Genomic DNA, 25,768 nt, shown 5'->3' with positions numbered 1-25,768 from the left:
CACAGTGTTTAAAAGGGTCACTAAAACGTGCCGACGTTACCGTGGGACTCAAAGAGCTATTAAGTAGGAGTCGAATGATGCAGACTGTTGTCATAGGGAGGGGACAGATAGGAGGACACAACCCTTTGGCTGTAGTTGGAACATCCCAGTAGAACTTGACAAGGCGTATCAGAGGTGGCATCTTAACAACCCTGTAAGGAACTCTAGGATTTCCATTGGGATTTTAGGAGGACAAGAACAGGTAAGAGCCACAACACTGTGGAGAACTAGACCTACATTTGGTTTGACATTTAACTTCAGCCATTTTCCTGGTGTATAATGTTGTCAAACTGTCTTGTTTAAGACGGCTACATAACGTGTACTCCCCGTCAGCAGCAGTATCACTCAATTTCTTCAGTAGCAGTTGTAGAGGGAACGGAACGCTGTCTATCACAGCCTCCGTGAAAAAACTTGCATCGAGGGAAGCTCTGCTATGTCAAACTGAAACCCAATTGGATGTGTTGGCCTACATACTCCCAATGAGATAGTGATTATAATATTCCAATTACAACATGTATCATACAGACATTATGACAGTGAATTCAGTTTTGAGTTTTGACACCATTCTTTTTCTAACCGTATTGGTAACAAAAACCTTTGATAATGCGTTCTTATGAACTTACCAAAATCATTTGAACAGCCACAGCTTTTTACTAGATTGCTGGTGACAGCGAGTCTATGACTATTGTATCAGCATGCACTAAAATAGACCATTATCGTAGTAAACACAACAACCGTGGTGAGTAGAACAGTGACAGTGGGATTTGATTGATAATCTTCAGATTTCAGATAGGCCTAGTTTGATATATGTCTTCAGATAAGCAGCTGTATCATCACCACTGCCTTCAATATTATGGGAAACAGATGTAGCATATTCTGCTGAATTTATTACGATATTTGTGAGGAACAACAATGACCACCACCCAAAAAGGCCACTTTGGAAACTGGAAGGGCAAATCTAGAATGTTTGGTTAATGGTAATTTCTGTACATTCAAACAATATATTATTACATTCATACCATTCTCGTTCCTTTAGTGGAAACGTGTGGAGTGCTCAAATACTGCTTGACTCTTGTCCTAATAAGCTTGCTTTATTTAATTATATTTACCAGTTTTGTCATTTTCTTAATTGTCTTTGGAGAACGTGTCCAGTTTCTCCATCTTGTCCAATGTTGTTTAACACCCATAAATGTTTTGTAAAACAATGTTTTACCTTTATTTAACGAGGCAAGTCAGTTAGGAACAAATTCTTATTTCCAAGGACAACCCAGGAACAGTGGGTTAACTGCCTTGTTCAGGGGCAGAAAGACAGATTTTTGCCTTGTCAGCTCAGGGATTCGATCTTGCAATCTTTCAGTTACTAGTCCAACACTCTAAACACTAGGCTACCTGCCACCCCATGTACCTGGCATGTGTGCCAGAATAGGTGTGGCTTCTTGCATATAAAGTGTCCGTTTGGGAATGTTTCGGCAGATCACTTTTGGGTAGCTCAAGAGGAGGCAGTATCTGAGCTGAGCCTGGTAGACCCCCACCCGTGCCTTGTATGGTTAGTACAGGTTTTGCCTGAGATATGTTTTCTTTTGAATAGAAAGTTTGAGGTCTAGAACTTTGTAAATATAATTGAATTGTACATTTGTCACCAGCACTGTGTAAATACATTGAACCCCAATTTACACCTCTACCTGCCTGCCTCCTGCTGAGGAATTTGGTGTGTTATAAATTAATTATGAAAGTGTTTTTAAAATAAACATTAATGTAACAGCCTTTTTTCATTTTGAGATGAGCACTCTGCAGCCTGCAGACTAGCCTGGTCTCATAGACTAGACCTTTATATAGTAAACGTAAATCCCAGACACTCAGATTGGTAGGTTTGGTGTGGGTGGGCGTATAACACTCATGTCTAGCAACCCAAAGGTTCCGAGTTTGAATCTCATTGTGGACAACTTGAGCTAATTAGCAACTTTTCAACTACTTACCTCTTTTTAGCTACTTTGCAACTACTTAGCTAACCCTTCGCCTAACCCTAACCATTTTTCGCTAACCCTTCCCTTAACCATAACCTACCCTTAACCCTTTAACCTAATTTGTAAACTTAACCCTAACTTTAACCCTAACCACTAACCCTAACCCCTAGCCTAGCTAACGTTAGCCACCTAGCCACCTAGCTAGAATTCATAACATATCATACATTTAGCAGATACGTAACATATTGTACGTTTTGCAAATTATAACATATAATGGGAATTGTAATTCGTAGCATATCATACCATATCATAAATGGGTGATGGACATCCAAAAATTAATACATACCATACGAACCTCACATATCATACTAAACGGAGTGTCTCGGATTTACCTACAGAATAATACGAAATGCTCTGAGACCAGGTGGTGTAGAAAGGCTTCCCTCCAAAGTGATGTTGTGATGCAGACAGAACATGCTTTCTATCCAATTCTGCAGCCTCATCTACAAGTAGGCCATTTGATTTTGCTTGCTCTGGGGCCTCATTTATCAAACGTGCGTGCACACAAAAAAAACACTCCTGAGCCATTTTTCCTGCAAAGGTTGGTATTTATTTTGAACTTGACGGGAAAGTGCCTGTGAGTACATCTCCACGCAAATCTCAAACCATCCATGTGCACAACTTCTAGAAGGTTGATCAACTACTGCAAGCAAATGGGCTTATTGTTCGTTTGGGGGAAATGTGAGGTGTTTGATGCACCGGAATTAGAATAATGCCAGGCTAATAAAAACATTTAAACGTAGGCCTGATAGAGCAAATGCATTTGCTGTTGGTAAGAAGATACACGCATAACAGCATGTCGTATTATATTTTATTTGACTTTTATATAGGCCTAAATCATAATCATATTGCAGGCCGTCTCTCCTTTTCTGACATGACTGATTTAAATGATTTCCCGCTTCACAACAAGTATTAGGCTACCATTTATCAATCACTAATTTAATAGCCAAGCATGCTCTAAAGTAAATAGAACGGTAGCCTTGACAGTAGCCTATGTGACAGTGTGGGTAGGCTGTAGTACTGCTGTGCAATAGGATTAGGAGTGTGACATCACATTTGAGCCTATTTAATTTCAGAGCCTATACCAAGGCAGGAGATATTAACAAAATAATGTAATAATAAACAAAATATTGAACAACAATTTGTATTTTGCATAGAAGCGTGGGCTGTAGCATTATACTTTTTTTCTCGCCCTTTTTGTGATATCCAATTGCGATCTTGTCTCATAGTTGCAACTCCCCAACGGGCTTGGGAGAGGCAAAGTCATGCACCTTCCAAAACATGACCCACCAATCCGCACGGCTTCTGAACACCCACTCGCTTAACCTGGAAGCCAGCTGCACCAATGTGTCAGAGGAAACACCGTTCAACTGACGACCGTTGCCAGCTTACAGGTGCCCAGCCCGCCACAAGTAGAGCGCCATGAGCCAAGTAAAGCCCCCCTGGCCAAGCCATCCCCTAACCCAGACAACACTGGACCAATTGTGCACTGCCCTATGAGACTCCCGGTCACTGTGGGTTGTGACATTGCCGGGGATCAACACTGTGATGCAGTGCCTTAGACCGCTGCACCACTTGGGAGGTCACAGGCTGTAGCATTGACTTAGAAATTGTTCGAAAGGACAAATATAACCCTTTGGTTGTTCTCAATCTCTGACACTAGTACCTCTATTTAAGTCTAGGGAAGAAAAAAATCGAAGCTTTTTTTGGTTGTGTTTTTGTATTTCATAGTACAGTGTTGTATAGTCCCCATCGGCTTGAAAGGGATGATTTTAACCAAATATGGTTAATTAGGGGCATTTAGAAAGATGAGCCTGAGATGGTTATTCTGAGGCTGAGATGGTCAATGGTTATCTCCTACTGATGTGCATATTACGGCCGTAGGATTGTTTGAGAAATCACACTTTTTTTCTGTGCATAAGAACATTCTAAATTCCATTTGTATTTTAGAATAGTTTATACACAATATTGATAAATGAGGCCCCTGTGCTCCAGAGAAGTGACATGATATATCCCCAGTTGATATTGGCTGCTAAAATGAATTACTTTCAGCTCCAAATGCAGGTGTAAAATGCAGATCATTTCGTTTTTCATGTGCGTGGGGGTCGCAAGTTTTGTACGACTCCTTTTTGAGGGTCGCAGGTCAAAATGTTTGAAAACCACTGGATTACGTGACAGTGGCAACAAATTGTGTTGGGTTGAATATAGTCATGGTAGACTGCATTATTTCTTAAATATCTTCAATTTTGACTGGAATTGTTGGTAGTTGTTAGTGTAGAATTTATTAAAGTTCAAAATAGTTTAGCAAAATACTTTACTCATCGGTGTGCTGCTTTCCCCTCGTATTGTAATAATTGCTTAAAGAATCTGTGTCAGCGGGTTGCAGGGAAATCTTTTTTGGGGTGCACTTTTTGTTGTTGTTGACCACGCCCCCCAAAATGTCTGTGCACTGCCCTGGTAAGTGCCTCTACTGTACTGCTCTTTGCCACTACGCAAATGCAGTGCTTTATTATAAAGGTAAAAAATATATATATTGCGACCCTGTACCTCAGAGCTCCCCAGTTCTCCCCCTTCTTGCGCTCAATTTTTGTTACAGCAACTCCCGATTTACAAAATAAGCAGTTAATACAGGTAGTATAGACTCTAGCTAACCACCATATACAGTACAATATCCACACAAGCCAATAGCCAGCCAGACATACACTCACCAGCCAGTTTATTTGGTAGACCTATGTAGTACCGAACCAGCCTGAATTCTTTGGGGCATTCTATACGGTGTCGGAAACGTTCCACAGGGATTCCACCAATTTCTATGAGTGAGGTAGAGTAGACGGAAGTTTTTCTTAGTTTTCTTTTAAATATACTTACATTGGGAATGATTGGTATAGGACTACACATGTGTAAAATGTGTACACCATGACTGTAAGTCGCTTTGGATAAAAGCATATATTATTATTTATTTAGCAGATTGTCACGTTCGTCGTAATGAGTAGACCAAGGCGCCGCGTGAGTAGAGTTCCACATATTTTTTATAAATCAAATCTCAACAAAACAAACAAACTAAACGTGAAGCTACTGGTGCACACAGGCAACTATCCGTAGACAAGATCCTACAAATACAAATGAGGAAATGGCTACCTAAATATGGACCCTGAATCAGAGACGATGATAAACAGCTGTCTCTGATTGGGAACCATTTCAGGCCAACACGGACATACAAAAAACCTAGATGACCCTAGTCACTATCACGCCCCAACCAACACAGAGAATAAACAGCTTACTATGGTCAAGGCGTGACAGTACTCCCCCCCCCCCCCCCCCTCCCCAAAGGTGCGGACTCCGACCACAAAACCTGACTCAATAGGAGAGGGTCCGGGTGGGCATCTACCATCGGGGCTGTTCTGGTGCCGCTCGCAGATCCGACGTCTTCCTCCATGGTGGCTCTGGTGCGGGGATCGTCGCAGGAGGAACCGGACCGTGTGTCGTCGCTGGAGGCACCGGACCGTGTGTCGTCACTGGAGGCACCGGACCGTGTGTCGTCGCTGGAGGCACCGGACCGTGGATCGTCGCCGGAGGAACCGGACTGTGGATCGTCGCCGGAGGAACCGGACCGTGGATCATCGCAGGAGGCTCTGGACTAATAACCCCTGCTGTTGGCTCTGGACTGAGAACCCCTACTGTTGGCTCTGGACAACAGACCGTCGCTGGAGGCTCTGGACCGTGGCTGGAGGCTCCGGACGCAGTCCGTCGCTGGTGGTTCCCGACGCAGTCCGTCTCAGGAGGAGGTTCCGGACTGTGGACCGTCTCAGGAGGTTCCGGACTGTGGACCGTCGTTGGAGGTTCCGGACTGTGGACCGTCGCCGGAAGCTCTGGACTGGGAACTGTCGCTGGAAGCTCTGGACTGGGAACTGTCGCCAGGAAGCTCTGGACTGGGAACTGTCACCGGAAGCTCTGGACTGTGGAGGCGCACTGGAGGCCTGATGCGTGGTGCCGGCATTGGTGGTACCGGGCTGATGACACACACCTCAGGGCGAGTACGGGGAAGAGACACAGGACGTACTGGATTGTGGAGGCGCACTGGAGGTCTGGAGCATAGAGCTGGCACAATGCGTCCTGGCTGGATGCTCACTTTAGCCCGACAAGTGCGTGGCTCTGGCACAGGATGCACTGGGCTGTGAAGGCGTACTGGCGATATAGTGCTAGAGCCGGCGCAGGATATCCTGGTCCGAGGAGACGTACTGGAGACCAGGAGCTCTGAGCCGGCACAACCCATCCTGGCTGGATGCTCCCTTTCGCACAGCAAGTGCGAGGAGCTGGCAAAGAACGCGGGCTGCGGGCTGTGAATGCCCACTGGAGACACAGTGCGCATCATCGCATAACACGGTGCCTGACCAGTCACACGCTCCCCACGGTAAGCACGGGGAGTTGGCTCAGGTCTAAACCCTGACTCAGCCAATCTCCCCGTGTGCATCCTCCCCCCAAAAATTTGGGGCTGACTCTCGTGCTTGCTTCGTTGAGCTATCTCCTCGTATCGTCGCCGTTCCGCTTTCACTGCCTCTATCTCCTCCTTCGGACAGCGATACTCCCCGGGCTGCGTCCAGGGTCCTTTACCATCCAAGATCTCCTCCCAAGTCCACTCCTCCTGTACACGCTGCTTGGTCCATTTTTGGTGGGATCTTCTGTCACGTTCGTCGTAATGAGTAGACCAAGGCACAGCGTGAGTAGAGTTCCACATATTTTTTATAAATCGAAACTCAGCAAAACAAAACAAACAAGCACAAACGAAACGTGAAGCTACTGGTGCACACAGGCAACTATCCGTAGACAAGATCCCACAAATACAAATGAGGAAATGGCTACCTAAATAGGATCCCCAATCAGAGACAACGATAAACAACTGTCTCTGATTGGGAACCATATCAGGCCAACATAGACATACAAAAAACCTAGATGACCAAACCTAGTCACTATCACGCCCATACCAAGACAGAGATTAAACATGGTGATTAAACAAACTTACTATGGTCAGGGCGTGACACATGTTGTCATTTATTCTCATGTGTCTTGCCCTGGAGGCATCTCTGCAGGGTTCTTGGTCACTAGCTGGCACAGCCACGACGTCATAAAACTTTAAACCTAACCCTAACCTTAACTACACTGCTAACCCTAATGCCTAACCTTAAATTAAATGTTTGTTATCATGAATTTATACTATATAGACAATCTAGACTTTGCAGCTGGCCCATCTAGTGGAAATTGCTCAGTTCTGCCTCCAGGGCAAGATTCACGATGACAAACATCTGTAATATAAATAATACAATAAGCCACCTGCATATATTTAAGTATCTCTTTGCTTTCTTTGTCTTAGTTTGAGGAAGATACATGCAGTCAATGTACAATGTGGCTGTTCTGAGTGTGAAGGAACGAGAGAGACAGTGTACAGGAGAGAGAGAAGGACAGCGTCATTTATTCCACTAATTATTCTAGTGTATTGAATGTGGGGGCTTTTCTGCTTAATGTTCTGTCTGAAAACTGAAGGTAGCGGAATGTTGGACATGATGATAATGAACTGTCATCATCCTCATGACAGCATTATCATGAACTGAATCTCACTGTGATACTAATGGGCTTCGCTCTGAGAGGCATTTTCTAAAGTGTGTAATGTTTTTGGGAAACGTAATTATCGACAACTCACTGGGAGTTTAGAGCTTGATTGCGCTCCGGTGACCACAAAATGGAATGATTTGTGTCTGTGTTATTCATGGCAGACTGCAAAAGGACGTGACTGCAGTGGCAGACAGTCACAATATCAGATCTAATCTTGTTTATAAAGAGTTTGACCTCTGTGGTCAGGGGTCAGGGTGATGGGGTAAAGTGCGCTGTACCAGTCAAAGAGTTAGAAAATCATAATATTCCCAGAGGACAGAAGATGTTTTGAACAGATGTTTTTCGTCTAAAAACTTGGCACACATGCGATGTTTCCATCGCAAAAACCAGTAAAAGTTTAGCCATTTGCTGTTTTGGTAACACTTTATTTTTAAGGGTCCGTAATAAATCATTTACAAGGCATTTAGAAAGAGCATCTTTTTCAGCCCGTAATCTAAAGTGAGCGCTATTTATGCTTTTGAAATAGTTTAGAAATGTTTTGAGTTACCACTGTACATTTCTCACACAAAGATGTGCATGAAATTGCTAGACATTCCAGCAGTACCTGGTAAAAGAATGAGCACACAGTACAGGATATTTCAGGAAATATGTTCAGTAGAGTACAGTAAAATCCATGGTTGACCCTAACTTTGAAAGTGATGTAGAGTACTTGTTCGTAGATTTTGTTTGTAGAAGACTGTTTTTTACTTCCATTTATTAAAATATGCACAATAGTTAGCATATTGGGTATTGGATGTATTTATCCTGAGACCAATTGTTTGCCCTGTGGGAGTTTGCCTTGGAGACTATATCCAAACAATGATGATTCAAAGGAAAAAATGCCATTACAACATTTTCCAAGAAAGAGCTAGTCTGGGATTTATGGGGTGTATTAGTGTACGGTATGCTGAGCTCTTGTCCAGACACCCAGAGTCAAAGGGGAACAATGACAGACCCTCAACTGACAAGGACTCTCCAGATAGTCTGCCTATAAAGTAACATGACGTCTTCTTCTGTGGTCAGTTTGCAGTTTGGAGATTGCAGCGTCTGAACCATGTTCTCCACGGCCACTTCATACAAGAACCAGCATTACTCGGAGCTGAAGAAGGAATGTCTGGAGGACAAGAAACTGTTTGAGGATCCAGAGTTTCCTGTCACCAACGCATCCCTGTTTTACAGGAAACCACCTCCTGGTATGGTGGAGTGGAAGAGACCACGGGTGAGTGACTGAAGACTAAACAGAGCACTTGACTCATTCTAAACTTTTCTATTTGAATTTTGATTCACCTGAGCAGTTACCTGAGCAGATACCTGAGCAGTCACCTGAGCAGATACATGAGCAGTCACCTGAGCAGATACCTGAGCAGTCACCTGAGCAGATACCTGAGCAGTCACCTGAGCAGATACCTGAGCAGTCACCTGAGCAGATACCTGAGCAGTCACCTGTGAGCAGATTTGACCAAGAGAAAAATAAACCTGTGCTTTATTATTTTATATGTAATACCAAAAGCAGAGTCTGCAGGCACTGTCTGCATGCAAAAACATAAAACAGGAAATAGAATGTCACAATTTGTATTTCTCATGTTTTTCCTCATAGTTTTGGGGGAAATGTTATTGCTTAAAACACCAATTTATAGGTTGATGTTTGGTCATGGTGGTGACAGACAACAAACTGTGGTGTGAAATTGGGGTGAGGGTGTTACTGGGAATGGTCTCGAAGTGTGTACTTTACATAGTGTGTGAGAAATACAGTATATGACAGAACATGTGTTTCAATAGTGTCAGAGAATTGTTTTAAATCTAAGGTTGATTCACTGCCATTCTGTTCAGTGGTGGATGACAGAGTTGTAGCATTCCTGTAAAATGAATGTATTCCCTTATCTGTGCATTATATGGTACGTTGCTCAAGAGCTCAAGTGACAAGAAGAAAAATGACAATTTCTCATTTATCACACAAGTACAACACCTCAAGAGAGTTCCAACTCATTTTAAAACCAAACATGTTCAAAGCCAGAACTATTTGGTAAGTAAAAATATTGTTACAAGCATATAATTCTAAGAAGTATTTGCATTTTCCAAATCCACTCGTTGGTACAGGAAATCAGCGACGAGCCTCATCTGTTTGTGGAGGGCATCAGCTCCCATGACCTGAACCAGGGCCGTGTGGGTAACTGCTGGTTTGTGGCGGCGTGCTCCTGCTTGGCACTGAAAACAGACCTCTGGCAGAAGGTGAGTTTGATTTCCTCCTGTCTGGTCACATTCTGAGATGAGCGTTGCAAGAGAAGACTGTATGTGTATTTCCGTGTGTATTAGTTTCCTTTAGTCCCCTTATGGGGATATACATGGTGCTGTTTGGGAAGGAACACATACATAATGTATGTGAAGTATGTGGATGGGTATCTATGTCATTCCAAACTGTTGATACCTGACTCAGTTTAATTAACATAGTTGATGTGAGGAATTCACCTGAGGGGCTTTTTACTGTCATTGAATGGAAAACAGTGTCATATTTCCTTCAGAAATCACCCTACCATCCCTCAGCAACATGAATATTTTCCTTATATTCAAATGAACCTGGCTAGGAAAATAAGCACTCGCCAATAATCCCACCCAAGTTTAAAACTATTAACATTTGACTAGACATGTGGTTCACTGTGAAGCCCTGTGTGTTGACAGGTCATCCCTGACTGGAAGGAGCAGGAATGGGACTCTAAGCACCCGGAGAACTACGCTGGTATCTTCCACTTCCAGTTCTGGGTGTTTGGGGAGTGGGTGGATGTGGTGGTGGATGATCGCCTGCCCACCATCAACAGAGAGCTCATCTACTGCCACTCCAAACTCAACAACGAGTTCTGGAGTGCCCTGCTTGAAAAAGCCTATGCCAAGTCAGTATACTCTAAACATTACTCAACCCTCCTTTCAACTCCCCTTTTTTTTGCCCTCTGACCTCTCTGTGTCCTCTCCTGTCTCTCCTCTCTCTCCTCTTGTCTCCAGGCTCTCTGGCTGCTATGAGTCGCTGGATGGGGGCAACACTGGTGATGCGGTTGTTGATTTCAGTGGAGCCGTGACAGAGGCCATTAACCTGGAGGCTGAAGTTTTCCACAAAGACCAGGAGAAAATAGACAACCTGTTTGAGGACTTGCTCAAAGTCTACGACAGGGGTGGAATCATCAGCTGCTCCATCAAGGTCTGTCTTCTCAATTGATCGTTTTCAATTGGTCAGCACACTGTATATAGTCACAGGTAACTGTCACAGGGACAGAACACACTGGGCAAACACTGATTAAATCAATGTTGTTTCAACGTATTGTGATGTGGAATCAATGTGGAAAATACATTGGATTTGAAAAAAGTCATCAACCAGTACAGTTTTCTCATTTCAACCATCGTTGTAAACATTGAAATTATGGTAAATCTTCAACTTAAATACATTGACTTTAAACTGAAAAAGTGTATTATTAATATTGTGAATTTGGCATTCTATTTATAGGGCTAATGGTAACTACTTCTAAACTTCCATAGCTCCAATCAACCATGGATGAATGAGTGTATACAGTGCCTTGCAAAAGTATTCATCCCGCTTGGCATTTTTCCTATTTTGTTTAAAAAAAAGCCCACCTGTGTGCAATCTAAGTGTCACATGATCTGTCACACGATCTCAGTATATATACACCTGTTCTGAAAGGCCCCAGAATCTGCAACACCACTAAGCAAGGGGCACCACCAAGCAAGCGGCATTATGAAGACCAAGGAGCTCTCCAAACAGGTCAGGGACAAAGTTGTGGAGAACTACAGATCAGGGTTGGGTTATAAAATAATATCAGAATCTTTGAACATCCCACGGAGCACCATTAAATCCATTATTAAAAATTTGAAAGAATATGGCACTACAATAAACCTGCCAAAAGAGGGCCGCCCACCAAAACTCTTGGACCAGGCAAGGAGGGCATTAATCAGAGAGGCAACAAAGAGACTAAAGATAACCCTGAAGGAGCTGCAAAGCTCCACAGCGGAGATTTGAGTATCTGTCCATAGGACCACTTTAAGTCGCACAGAGTGTACCCTAATTTCAATGTTTACAAGCCTGGTTGAAATTAGATTAAAAACCGTACTGGTTGATTACTTTTTTTTAAATCCAATGTATTTTCCACATTGATTCCATGTCACAATATGTTGACAAATTATGCTGAAACAACATTTATTCAACCAGTGTGTGCCCAGTGGGAAGTGACTGACTAATGTGTTTGTCACACTCTTAGGCGTCTCCTTCTGAAATCGAGGCTTGGATGGCGTGTGGGCTAGTGAAGGGCCATGCCTACTCGGTGACTGCAGTGAAGAAAGTACGCTTGGGCCACGGTCTGATGGCCTACTTCCAGAGCAAGACCATCCCCCTGATCCGCATGAGAAACCCCTGGGGAAAGACTGAGTGGAAAGGAGCCTGGAGTGACAGGTGTGGAGGACATGGAGCCTTTATCCTCCCCGCTCACATGCAGTTCAACCTCTCCACACTTCAGTGCCCAAGTGAACACATCAACTCATTATTTCCCTTCTCCGTCTTTCCCGTTGTCTCTCCCCCTCCTCACTTCAGCTCAGCAGAATGGGAAAGGGTTGGCAACATGGAGAGGGATAAGCTTGGCATCACAGTAGAAAACGATGGGGAGTTCTGGTGAGTGTAAACAAAACAATTAAAGACTATTATCTCTTCTGTTCAGCACATGAGATAGTGGTTTATCTACCGTGAAATTTCAATTAATAGCCCGGGGAGTTTATTTGCTTAAATCAACACAACAGGCACTTTTTAGAGACAGGCTTCTATTTGAGCCAGGCGTCTATTTCCTTAAATCACACAGCTTTTTCTCATTTGCCATAGTTAATTGTTTAATACCAGCATTCACTTCCATCATTTTATAAAAATTCGTAATTTCCTGCACTAATGTGTTATCATTTATACACTGTATCACGTTTTTTTTTTGTTTCAATATGCCTCTATTTCTTCAAAAATATATATTTTTTTCGTGGTTTTGTCAGTTTTTACTTTTGTCACTAGAGGGCGATTGACCGATTTCAAGGGGTCTGTGCTCCCAAAGTTGTTGACCGTTTTCGTGTATGTTTTTGTATGGCTTATTTGCTCAAACAGAAGTAATCAAATCAAATTGTATTGGTCACAAACACATGGTTAGCAGATGTTAATGTGAGTGTAGCGAAATGCTTGTGCTTCTAGTTCCGACTGTGCAGTAATATCTAACAAGTAATCTAACAATTTCACAACAACTACCTTTTACACACAAGTGTAAAGGAATTAATAAGAATATGTACATATATGGATGTGCGATGTCCGAACGGCATAGGCAAGATTCAGTAGATGGTATAGAGTACAGTATATCCATATGAGATGAGTAATGTAGGATATGTAAACATTATATAAAGTGGCATTGTTTAAAGTGACTAGTGATACATTTATTACATGCAATTTTTTATTATTAAAGTGGCTAGAGATTTGAGTCAGTATGTTGGCAGCAGCCACTCAATGTTAGTGATGGCTGTTTAACAGTCTGATGGCCTTGAGATAGAAGCTGTTTTTCAGTCCCTCGTTCCCAACTTTGATGCACCTGTACTGACCTCGCCTTCTGGATGATAGCGGGGTGAACAGGCAGTGGCTCGGGTGGTTGTTGTCCTTGATGATCTTTTTGGCCTTCCTGTGACATCGGATGGTGTAGGTGTCCTGGAAGGGCAGGTAGTTTGCCCTCAATGATGCGTTGTGCAGACCTCACTACCCTCTGGAGTGGCTTACGTTTGTGGGCGGAGCAGTTGCCGTACCAGGTGGTGATACAGGATGCACTCGATTGTGCATCTGTAAACGTTTGTGAGTGTTTTTGGTGAGAAGCCAAATTTCTTCAGCCTCCTGAGGTTGAAGAGGCACTGTTGCACCTTCTTCACCACGCTGTCTGTATGGGTGGACCATTTCAGTTTGTCCGTGATGTGTACGTCGAGGATCTTAAAACGTTCCACCTTCTCCACTACTGTCCCATCGATGTGGATAATGGGGTGCTCCCTCTACTGTTTCCTGAAGTCCACGATCATCTCCTTTGTTTTGTTGACGTTGAGTGTGAGGTTATTTTCCTGACACCACAGTCCGAGGGCCCTCACCTCCTCCCTGTAGGCCGTCTCGTTGTTGTTGGTAATCAAGCCTACCACTGTAGTGTCGTCTGCAAACTTGATGATTGAGTTGGAGGCGTGCATGGTCACGCAGTCATGGGTGAACAGGGAGTACAGGAGAGGGCCGAGAACGCACCCTTGTGGGGCCCCAGTGTTGAGGATCAGCAGGGTGGAGATGTTGTTTCCTACCCTCACCACCTGGGGGCGTCCAGGACCCAGTTGCACAGGGCGGGGTCAAGACCCAGGGTCTCAAGCTTAATGATGAGTTTGGAGGATATTTTGGTGTTAAATGCTGAGCTGTAGTTGATGAACCGCATTCTTACATAGGTATTCCTCTTGTCCAGATGGGTTAGGGCAGTGTGCAGTGTGATTGCAATTGCGTCGTCTGTGGACCTATTGGGGCGGTAAGCAAATTGAAGTGGGTCTATGGTGTCAGGTAGGGTGGAGGTGATATGATACTTGACTAGTCTCTCAAAGCACTTCATGATGACGGAAATGAGTGCTACGGGGGGCGATAGTCGTTTAGCTCAGTTACCTTAGCTTTCTTGGGAACAGGAACAATGGTGGCCCTCTTGAAGCATGTGGGAACAGCAGACTGGGATAGGAATTGATTGAATATGTCCGTAAACACACCAGCCAGCTGGTCTGCGCATGCCCTGAGGACGAGGCTAGGGATGCTGTCTGGGCCGGCAGCCTTGCGAGGTTTAACACATTTAAATGTTTTACTCACGTTGGCTGCGGTGAAGGAAAGCCCATAGGTCTTGGTAGCGGGCCGTGTCGGTGGCACTGTATTGCCCTCAAAGCGAGCAAAGAAGTTGTTTAGTTTGTCTGGGAGCAAGACATCGGTGTCCGCGACAGGGCTGGTTTTCTTTTTGTAGTCTGTGATTGACTGTAGACCCTGCCACATACCTCTCGTGTCTGAGCCATTGAATTGCGACTCTACTTTGTCTCTATACTGACGCTTAGCTTGTTTGATTGCCTTGCGGAGGAATAACTACTGTTTGTAATGCTTAGGTTGTTACGAGTGTGCTGATATAAGTAGGACACGTGACATCCCGGCAACTTTGAGAAAAAGCACTTTACATCTAAGTTGTGCCTGATGTTCACGAGCCTCTGCCGAGTCCTCAATAACCGGATGTTACAGTTTTCAGGTGAAATGGAAAAAGAGCCTGTGACACGATTTCCACTTTGGAACGTTAACAAGGCGACACTCCATCTTATCTCCTCCACAGTTACTGGATTGGTTGAACAGTGCAGAACAGAACTTCCCTCAACAATTTTTTCTTCTACTTGTCAATACCAGTATGTATGTAGGAGATCTGGTTTCAGGGGTTACCTTTATGTGTTCTACGTTAGATTAGTTGTTCACACACATATCTGCCCTCTCATTGGCTAGAATGGTCCCACCTGATCTTGACTCCTCCTGGCTGCCTTCCATTTTTGAAGACACTTATTTTCATTGTTAGAGCTGCCACTTGAGTATCTGGTCAATATAATTAATCATCTGTGTAAAAACAGATTTCCATAATTATTTCAATTCATTCCTGAATTATTTATTGTAACAAATAAAACATTAAACCTAAAAAAAATCATGATAATCCATGGAAACCTAGTTAACAATTCATTTAGACCTAGCATTTATTTGAAACCGGTGTTTATTTGCTGAAATGTGTGCTGTTGCCCAGCTATCAAAAGAGACTGCGTTTGATTGAAGTTTTATGGTATCTACCAGTCTTAATTTGTGTCTCTCTCTCTATGTGTTATCTCCATAGGATGGCGTTTACAGACTGGTGTAAGTACTTCACGGATGCAGATGTGTGTCATCTCATCAACACCTCTCTGCTCACCATCCACAAGACATGGCACGAAGTGGTGCATTTCGGGAGTTGGACCAAGCATTCAGAGCCCCTGCACAACCGCTGTGGTGGCTGCATGAACTACAAACAGACCTTCCTACAGAACCCCCAGTACCTGTTTGACATGACCAAGGAGATGGATGAGGTTCTGATCTCCCTACAGCAGAGAGACATGAAGATCCACAGACGTATCGGTCAAGGAGAGAACCTCACCCTTGGCTTCACCGTCTTCAAGGTAGTTCATATTAACACCCTCTTACATTGACTGCAGTGGGACTGGGGTGAGAGACTGGGTCAGTGAGGGTTTGTCCAAAGGACAGGGTGTATGTCTGGGGCGTGGGGCGTTGGTCCAACTGCAGTTTATTTTAGAGGAGAAGTTCTCTGTGCTACATGTTTGGCTTCCCCATCTGTACAAGAATTTGGCTAAATCAATGGAATTTCCCTTTTCTCTCTTCATCCGTTGAACAAACAGCAAATCAGCCAGTGGGTGTTTACAATAATGGCCACATTGGCCAGTTCATGCCTGGGACAAGAACTTCCTACGAGACCTGTAATCACGAAATGATTTGTTAATCACTTTGCAGTATTGCAGTTAATTGTTACTTGATTGAGTTGACTAAAACAGATAAGATATAGGTCAACCTCACTGACTGGGGTCTACCATATGGGTATGTTTTCCCTCATCAAGCTCCACAAAATACCCCATAATGACAAAGCGAAAACAGGTTTTTAAAAACGTTTGTAAATTTATTTTTAAAAAACAGGAATACCCTATTTACATAAGTATTCAGATCCGTTGCTATGAGACTCAGTATTGAGCTCAGGTGCATCCTGTTTCCATTGATCATCCTTGAGATGTTTCTACAACTTGATTGGAGTCCACCTGTTGTAAATTCAAGTGATTGGACATGATTTGGAAAGGCACACACCTGTCTATATAAGGTCCCACAGTTGACAGTGCATGTCAGCGGAAAAATCAAGCCATGAGGTGGAAGGGATTGTTCGTAGAGCTCCGATACAGGATTGTGTCGAGGCACAGATCTGGGGAAGGGTACCAAAACATTTCTGCAGCATTGAAGATCCCCAAGAACACAGTGGCCTCCATCATTCTTAAATGGAAGAAGTTTGGAACCATCAAGACTCTTTCCTAGACCTGGCCGCCCGACCAAACTGAGCAATCTTGGGAGGTGACCAAGAACCCAATGGTCGCTCTGACAGAGCTTCAGAGTTCCTTTGTGGAGATGGGAGAGCCTTCCAGAAGGACAACCGTCTCTGCAGCACTCCACCAATCAGGCCTTTATGGTAGAGTGGCTAGACAGAAGCCACTCCTAAGTAAAAGGCACATGACAGCCCGCTTGAAGTTTGCCAAAAGGCACCTAAAGGACTTTCAGACCATTAGAAACAAGATTCTCTGGTCTGATGAAACCAAGATTGAACTATTTGGTCAGAATGCCAAGCGTCATGTCTGGAGGAAACCTGGCACCATCCCTAAGCTGAAGTATGGTGGTGGCAGCATCAAACTGTGGGGATGTTTTTCAGCATCAGGGACTGGAAGACTAGTCACGATCGAGGGAAAGATGAACGGAGCAAAGTACAGAGAGGCCTCAGACTGGGGCGAAGGTTCACCTTCCAACAGGACAACGACCCTAAGCACACAGACAGGACAACGCAGGAGTGGCTTTGGGACAAGTTCTCTGAATGTCCTTGAGTGGCCCAGCCAGACGCTCCCCATCCAACCTGACAGAGCTTGAGAGGATCTGTAGAGAAGAATGGGAGAAACTCCCCAAATACAGGTGTGCTAAGCTTGTAGTGTCATACCCAAAAAGACTCAAGGATGTATTCACTGACAAATATGCTTCAACAAAGTACTGAGTAAAGGGTCTGAATACTTATGTAAATGTGATATTAAGTTTTCATTTTTATAAATTTGCTAAAATTGATAAAAACCTGTTTTTGCTTTGTCATTATAGGGTATTGTGTGTACATTGATAAAGGGAAAATATAATTGAATCCATTTTAGAGTAAGGCTTTAACGTAACAAAATGTTGAAAAAGTCAAGGGGTCTGAATACTTTCTGAATGCACTGTATACAGTACATGATCAAGGATCTTAAAAAATGCAATTTCAGAAGGTGTCCCCCCGTCCCCAGTGGACGTTGCGCCCCTGTTCATGAGTACAAAGTTGGCCTAGTTGTTACACAGGATTTTGCTATTTAAAGTGAAGTGTAACTTTATATAGAAATTGCTCATAGGTAACTATAATTACTCATTACCCGTTATCAAGTAAAAATACTTACAAACAAAAGATGAGCTTTTACTTTAGTCAACTTTACTGCAACAAAATAATAAGGATTTTTATTGTTAGATTAATACTTTGATTATTTAGATTAAACAAAGCTATAGGCCTACTCAATAACAGAAAAATAACTATTCTAGTGGTTTTTCAAATCTGAAGCTTATATAATATGGTGAGTAGCCTAGATAGCTAGCTATTTTTAACATTACAAGTAACAATAGAAATCGACAACTCCGTCTGACTGTCTTCATCTTCATCATCTCCTTTCCCATCCTGGAGTCTGATACCTTGTGGGAATCTGTGGTAGAGAAGAAGAACGTATGACAATTTAGCATAGACGCTCTACATTACCCCCAATTATCATCATCATTTCTATAGTTTAGGCATATATAGTATATAGTGCCTTCAGAAAGTATTCACACCCCTTGACTTTTTCCGCATTTTGTTGTGTTACAGCCTGAATTTAAAATTTATTAATGAGCTTTTTTTGTCACTGGTCCACACACAACACCCCATAATGTCAAAGTGTAATTATGTTTTTTCAACATTTTTACAAATGAATTACAAAAGTGAAAAGCTGAAATGTCTCGAGTCAATAAGTATTCAACCTCTTTGTTATGGCAAGCTTAAATCAGTTCAGGAGTAAAATGTTGCGTACAAGTCACATAATAAGTTGTATAGACACTGTGTGCAATAATAGTGTTTAATATGATTTTTTAATGATTAACTCATCTCTGTACCCCACACGTACAATTATCTGTAAGCTCCCTCAGTCGAGCAGTGAATTTCAAACGCAGATTCAACCACAGGGAGGTTTTCCAATGCTTTACAAAGGGCACCTATTGGTACATGGGTACAATATTTAAAACAGACATTGAATGTCCATTGAGCATGGCGAGGTTATTAATTACACTTTGGATGGTCTTCAATACACCCAGTCACTACAAAGATACAGGTATCCTTCCTAACTCAGTTGCAGGAGAGGAAGGAAACCACTCAGGGATTTCACTAGCAGGCCAACGGTGACTTTAAAACTGTTACAGAGTTTAATGGCTGTGACAGGAGAACTGAGGCTGGATCAATAACATTGTAGTTACTCCACAATACTAACCTAATTGACAGAGGGAAAAGAAGGAAGCTTGTACGGAATAAAATGTTAAAAAAAACATGCATTCTGTTAGCAACAAGGAACTAAAGTAATACTGCAGAAAATGTGGCAAAGCAATTAACTTTTTGTCCTGAATACAAAGTGTTATGTTTGGGACAAATCCAATAAAACACATTTTAAAGCATAGTGGTGGCTGCATCATGTTATGAGTATGCTTGTATTCGGTAAGGACTGGGGAGTTTTTCAGGATGAAAAAGAAACAGAATGGAGCTAAGAGCAGGCAAAATCCTAGAAGAAAACCTGGTTCAGTCTGCATTCCACCAGACTCTGGGAGACTAATTCACCTTTCAGCAGGAAAATAACCTAAAACACAAGGCCAAATCTACACGAGGTGCTTACCAAGAAGACAGTGAATATTCCAGAGTGCGGGGGGTTACAGTTTTGACTTAAAACTACTTGAAAATCTATGCCAAGACCTGAAAATGGTTGTCTAGCAATGATCAACAATCATTCATCCAGGTGTGGAAAGCTCTTAGAGATTTACCCAGAAAGACCCCCAACTGCGTCTACAAGTATTGACTCGACTGTGAATAATTATGTAAATGAGATATTTCTGTATTTCATTGTCAATACATTTCCAAAATATTCTAAAGTCATGTTTTAACTTTGTCATTACGGGGTATTGTGTGTAGATGATCAATACATTTTGAAATCAGGCTGTAACACAACGAAATGTGAAATAAGTCAAGGGGTTTGAATACCTTCTGAAGGCACTGTAGCTAGTTAGGCCTAGTTAGCTACCTAGCTAGTGTTATCCAGCTAGCAATAATAGTGCTTGTGTCGACACAAGTAGTTCGCCAGCAAGCTAATGTTAACATGCTGGGTGAGTCTCACGTAATACCCTTAGGGTATGGCTACCCTGAGGACAAGGTTCAGGGAAGATAAGACCATTGAGCCCAGCTAATGTTGGCTATCTAGTTAGCTAGTGAATAGTGATCATAGCATATTTTCCAGCTTTAGGTAGTTAGCTAGCTAATTAGTCAAGAATAGACAATTAGGTGGTGTGCTAGCTACATGTAATTCCCCCAAAATTTACAGATTGCATGGAAAGTATATTCTGTACATGGTAACTATACTGGACAACAATATAAATGCAACATGCAATAATTTAAAATATTTTACTGAGTTACAGTTCATATAAGGAAAACAGTCAATTGAAATAAATTCATAAGGCCCCCAATCTATGGATTTCACATGACTGGGAATACAGAAATGCATCTGTTGGTCACTGATACAGTACCTTTAAAAAAAGTAGGAGAGTGGATCATTAAACCAGTCAGTATCTGGTGTGACCACCATTTGTTTCATGCAGCGCGACATCTCCTTCGCATATACTGTAGTTGATCAGGCTGTTGATTGTGTCCTGTGGAATGTTGTCCCACTCTTCAATGCCTGTGTGAAGTTGCTGGATATTGGCCGGAACTGGAACACGCTGTCGTACACATCGATACAGAGCATCCCGAACATGCTCAATGGGTGACATGTCTGGTGAGCATGCAGGCCTTTGAAGAACTGGGACATTTTCAGCTTCCAGGAATTGTGTACAGATCCTTGCGACACGGGGCAGTGCATTATCATGCTGAAACACGAGGTGATGGCGGCAGAAGAACGGCACGAGAATGGGCCTCGGGACCTTGTGCATTCAAATTGCCATTGATAAAATGCAATTGTGTTCGTCGTCCATAGCTTATGCCAGCCCATACCATAACCCCACTGTCACCATGGGGTACTATGTTCACAATTTTGACATGATGCCATACATTGGGCAAATGCTCACCTTCGATGGTTATTGGTAAGCTGGAGAAGTGTGTTCTTGACCCATTGTCAAATGCACAATTAAATGATTTAACAATTTAAAATATTGTTTATCATGTGGTTTGTGCAGGCTGAAATATGGTGCATTGGGATGCTATGGTAACAAACATTCATTGTTACACCCCTGTAATCACAGACTGCAATTACCACCAGATACATGTTGTTACTACAGTGTAACAATGAATTATTACAATTAACTACAATACTTGTTACAGTGTAATTACACATGTAAGCACACTGTAATAATAAGTAATAATTCAAATGAAGTGTTACCATTGATTTAGCGTTTCAATCTGTTCCAGCTGAAATAACAAACATTGGCGGAACAATCATGGTGAGAAATGGTTTCTTCTGATTTAAGGTGGAACTCAACAGAAAGTACCGCATGCATAACATCATCACCCAGACGAGCGTGCAAACGTCGAAGTACATCAACGCCCGCACGGTGTTCACGAGGGTCACGCTCCCCAAGGGTCGCTACATCATCATCCCCTCCACCTTAAAACCAGAGATTCTGGGAGAGTTCATGCTGCGCGTTTACACCGATGTAGACTCAGGATGCAGGTACTGGAACTAGACCTGTGGCATAGCTAAGAGCCCCAATTTAGATGTAATGACACACTTTAGTATGATGTCGATGCAGTTTTTAGCAGTACTTTAAAGGTATGTGATGATCTCTCTTTATCTCTCAGAGAGCTAACAGAACACAAGCCCAGGATGAGGTGTTGGAGTGCAGTCACTGGCTACCCCCATGTTGTGTCCCAGATCTACATCCATGGAGCAGAGGGGCTGGAAAACCAGGATGGCACAGGGGGTTAGGGAACGCTCCACAACCTCTAATGAATACTATACATTACAGGGAAACACAAGTCAGAAATAGACATTATCAGAGTTTACTCAGCATGACCTTATGGCTGGTTCATACTGTGTCATTGTGCAGGTGCAGATCCATATGTGATTGTGTCCTGTGAGGGCCGCTCAGTCCGGTCAACAGTTAAGGCAGACACCCTGGACCCGGTGTTTGAGACCAGAGCCATCTTCTACAGAAAGAAGCCCAGGAAGCCAATCACTGTGGAGGTAAGATATAGAGGTGTCAAATGCCATAAATACCACTGGGAACTAAAGATAAAGTGATTCATGAATTGGTACATTTGATGTCCTTAGTGTTAAGTGTAGTTTTCATGCTTTGGTCTTACCTGGTCCACCCCTCCCTACTTGTCCTCTTCCCCAGGTGTGGAATAGTAACGCTGTGAAGGACCAGTTCTTGGGCCAGGTGGTTCTGACAGGCTCGTTAAAAGACTCCACCAAACCCCAGAGGCTCCAGCTAAGGAAAAGAGGCAGAGCCATGGCTGACGAGATGCCTGGCTCCATCACCCTCCGCATCGTCACCTGCACCGAGCTCACAGAGATGTGACCTGGATCAGCTGACTACTACCTGGGTCACATTGACAATGTATACAAGACTCTGTCACCTCTTCCTTGCAATAACAACGCCAGAAGGAGACTTTGGACAGGAGCTTATCACTACAAGACATCATTTTGGTTGTCAGAATGACTATCAATTCTTTTAAGGACTGGCATGGACCAAGAAGAACCTTCAAGCCTTCCGGAGTACATTACTTTGTGTTTTGTAAAGAGACAAGTTTTGCCTTTTTGAAAGGTGAATGAATGTGAAAAAAGCAGCATGAAGCAAGACAAAATGCAATTTTATACTAAACACTATGAAACAAAAATAGCTAATTGAAGTGATACACATGTTGTATCTGTATACAAAATGATGCAACATATACATTTTAATAACATGTTTGTTATCATATACAAATGTATGTGCCTCTTGATATTGTTGAGAAACAGACAAAAAAGGTTTCAGTTTTTGCTACACAATGTTGTAAAGTCTTGAATAACCTGAATGTACAGTAAGTTTTGGACTATGGTCATCAATTTGTATCCTTCTACTGAGCAACTTGAAATGTCTAAAGGGTATACTGCATGTGTCTAAACTACCGTACTCCCCTTGCTCAAAATGATTTGCCAGGTAATCCCTACTAAAAGGTCAAAGTACATCTATTCAAAAAGTTAATTCACAATGATGTTTTAATTTTTTATTTGATTTCAGTCCAGTTCCCAAACTGCAGTATTTTGTTGTTTTACACTCAAGACACAGCCATGCACAATTCATAATTTAAAAAAGTCTATAGCTTTAATTAACCACAATTAAAAATAGCTTATCCGAAACCTTAGTTTTCCCCTGTCGCTTTATCTCATCTGTCTGTTTCCAAAGATGGGGGCCTGCTGAGGTTTACCAGACAAATCAGCGGTTAACACACCCACATGATAATAATAGTAGAATAATAATAGGAATCATTTAAAAAGAAACGCTTTTTTTGTCTTTGTTCCATTCTCTTGATACACATTTATAGAGGAATTTTCACACCACGTGTACAGGTTTACACATTCAAAAGAGAGGAATGTACAGGAGCGACCGCAGAAGAGGAGCGGACCGGCGGGGCGGGGTGGGGCAGGCCGGGGGGGCCGCTAGCTGTCCCAGAGTTCATCTTTGTGCTCATAGTTCAGGTACATAGGTGAGACCAAAGGTCACAGGGCAGATGGTCTCTGTGAGGTCCCTGATACTCTCAGCCACAGGCACACTCAGCAGTCGTGTTCCGGACAGACAGACAGGCTCCATGGGCGTGCTGGAGACAGACAGGACTGCTTCCAATGGCACTGTGTCCAGGTGGAGTACTGTCTGACACAGCCCAAGCAGGATTGTTCCATCCAGGAGTGTTTAGACAATGTTTATTTTCATGTTCAATTTCCAGGGTGCAAACCATTTACAAATACAGAGGCCTACTATAGAGCAACCTGAATATTGTCATTGCATTTTTTCCATCTTATTTACATACATACACACATATTCTAACAATGTTAGCCTACTTGGAAAATGAATTAACATGTGTTGCTTCCCATGCATGAAATCGGCCATGTCCTCCTTGCAATGGCTCTCCTGCATTTCTACAGTACGTTTAGCCTACAGTGGTGGTACGAGTGAGCAGCTACCCTGCACCTCACCGTCTGAGTTAAGGTGGACAACAGGAGTGGCATCTAGTGCTGAGGTAGCTCTCTCGCTTACAAACACACACACGTGTACACACAGCCACTCATGCTTGCTTACACTCCCATTCATACACACACACACACACACACACACACACACACACACACACACACACACACACACACACACACACACACACACACACACACACACACACACACACACACACACACACACACACACACACACACACACACACACACACAAAAAAAATCTACCAGGGATATAGACACAACACGAGGACAAGTGTCTATCCTGTCTCCTACTCTCTCTGTCCCAGGTCTGGACTTCAGTACAGTCCTAAGGGAAACTGTGGCTACTATGAAACAGGCAGAGAATGTCACAGGGATGGTTATAAGTAAGCTTTTAAGAATCAATCATATTTATGTAGGGAGAGAGCTTTTCAGAGTACTTGTCCAATAGCCTCTGCTATGGGATGGTAGGAATGGCAGAGTGAAGGGGAATGTGATCCTCTTGTTTTCAAGGGTCCGTAAAGACAGGTTACAATTATAGAATGGCACTCAGTCATCAATCTAAAAACATTTTCATGGACAAATGATTAACTAACACCCACCAATCTGCGGCCACACAGCAAAAACTCACGGAAACGCATAGAAACAGATACAACTAAACTCACACAGTACTTAGGAAAGTTTAGCTGCGACAAGACACTGGAGTAATGAGTCTTAACTCACGCTGAGGAAGCTAAAGAACGGCATCCCATTAAAAAAACTATATATACACTCCTCATGGATGGACAAAGACAGAGAGAGAGAGAGAGAGAGAGAGACCGACAGACAGACAGAGAGAGAGACAGAGAGAGAGACAGAGAGAGAGACAGAGAGAGAGACAGACAGACAGACAGAGACAGACAGACAGACAGACAGACAGACAGACAGACAGACAGACAGACAGACAGACAGACAAACAGATGAACATGTGCACTAACTCAGGGATTGTGCTCATTTGAACAAATGGCTTCTGCTTCAGATACATTTAGGTAAATTCACAGATCAGAGGTTAAAGCAAAAGTAAGGCTCACTGATGTGAAACAAATGGTAACATTGGCAAACTGAAAAATATTTTCAAGCTCATTTTTGTTGGTAGGCTATGCCCACATAGACACTAATACAGTCTAGTCTGTCCAGTCTAGTCTGTCCTGTCTAGTCTGTCCAGTCTAGTCTGTCCTGTCTAGTCTGTCCTGTCTAGTCTGTCCAGTCTAGTCTGTCCAGTCTAGTCTGTCCTGTCTAGTCTGTCCAGTCTAGTCTGTCCAGTCTAGTCTGTCCTGTCTAGTCTGTCCAGTCTAATCTGTCCAGTCTAGTCTGTCCAGTCTAGTCTGTCCTGTCCTGTCTAGTCTGTCCAGTCTAGTCTGTCCAGTCTAGTCTGTCCAGTCTAGTCTGTCCAGTCTAGTCTGTCCTGTCCTGTCTAGTCTGTCCAGTCTAGGCTGTCCAGTCTAGTCTGTCCAGTCTAGTCTGTCCTGTCCAGTCTAGTCTGTCCAGTCTAGAGTCCTGCAATAGATTGTGACACCTTCAGAATCTTTCTAACGGACCACGCGTCTCAGACGTTCTGATTGGAAATGGACTCTGGACAAACAATTACAAATAAATTAATTTACTAAAGCGATTTTAACTAACTACAGGTAGTAAGTCCATAA

At 43.0% G+C, this 25,768-nt stretch overlaps 1 protein-coding gene across 1 annotated transcript; it reads left to right on the top strand.

Annotated features, from left to right (window-relative positions):
• LOC115135591 (calpain-5-like) lies at nucleotides 1-24,981 on the top strand. The gene is made up of 12 exons (XM_029670436.2): nucleotides 1-241; nucleotides 8,733-8,928; nucleotides 9,807-9,938; nucleotides 10,386-10,594; nucleotides 10,704-10,896; nucleotides 11,969-12,159; nucleotides 12,298-12,375; nucleotides 15,638-15,956; nucleotides 21,361-21,563; nucleotides 21,692-21,813; nucleotides 21,940-22,076; nucleotides 22,231-24,981. The coding sequence occupies exons 2-12, from the start codon at nucleotides 8,764-8,766 to the stop codon at nucleotides 22,411-22,413; spliced, it is 1,932 nt and encodes a 643-aa protein (XP_029526296.1). The 5' UTR covers nucleotides 1-241; nucleotides 8,733-8,763; the 3' UTR covers nucleotides 22,414-24,981.
• The last annotated feature ends 787 nt before the right edge of the window (nucleotides 24,982-25,768 follow it).

This window comes from Oncorhynchus nerka, linkage group LG10, assembly GCF_034236695.1.
Source record: "Oncorhynchus nerka isolate Pitt River linkage group LG10, Oner_Uvic_2.0, whole genome shotgun sequence".
Lineage (NCBI taxonomy): Eukaryota > Metazoa > Chordata > Actinopteri > Salmoniformes > Salmonidae > Oncorhynchus > Oncorhynchus nerka.
This window is presented reverse-complemented; position numbering and strand designations above follow the sequence as displayed.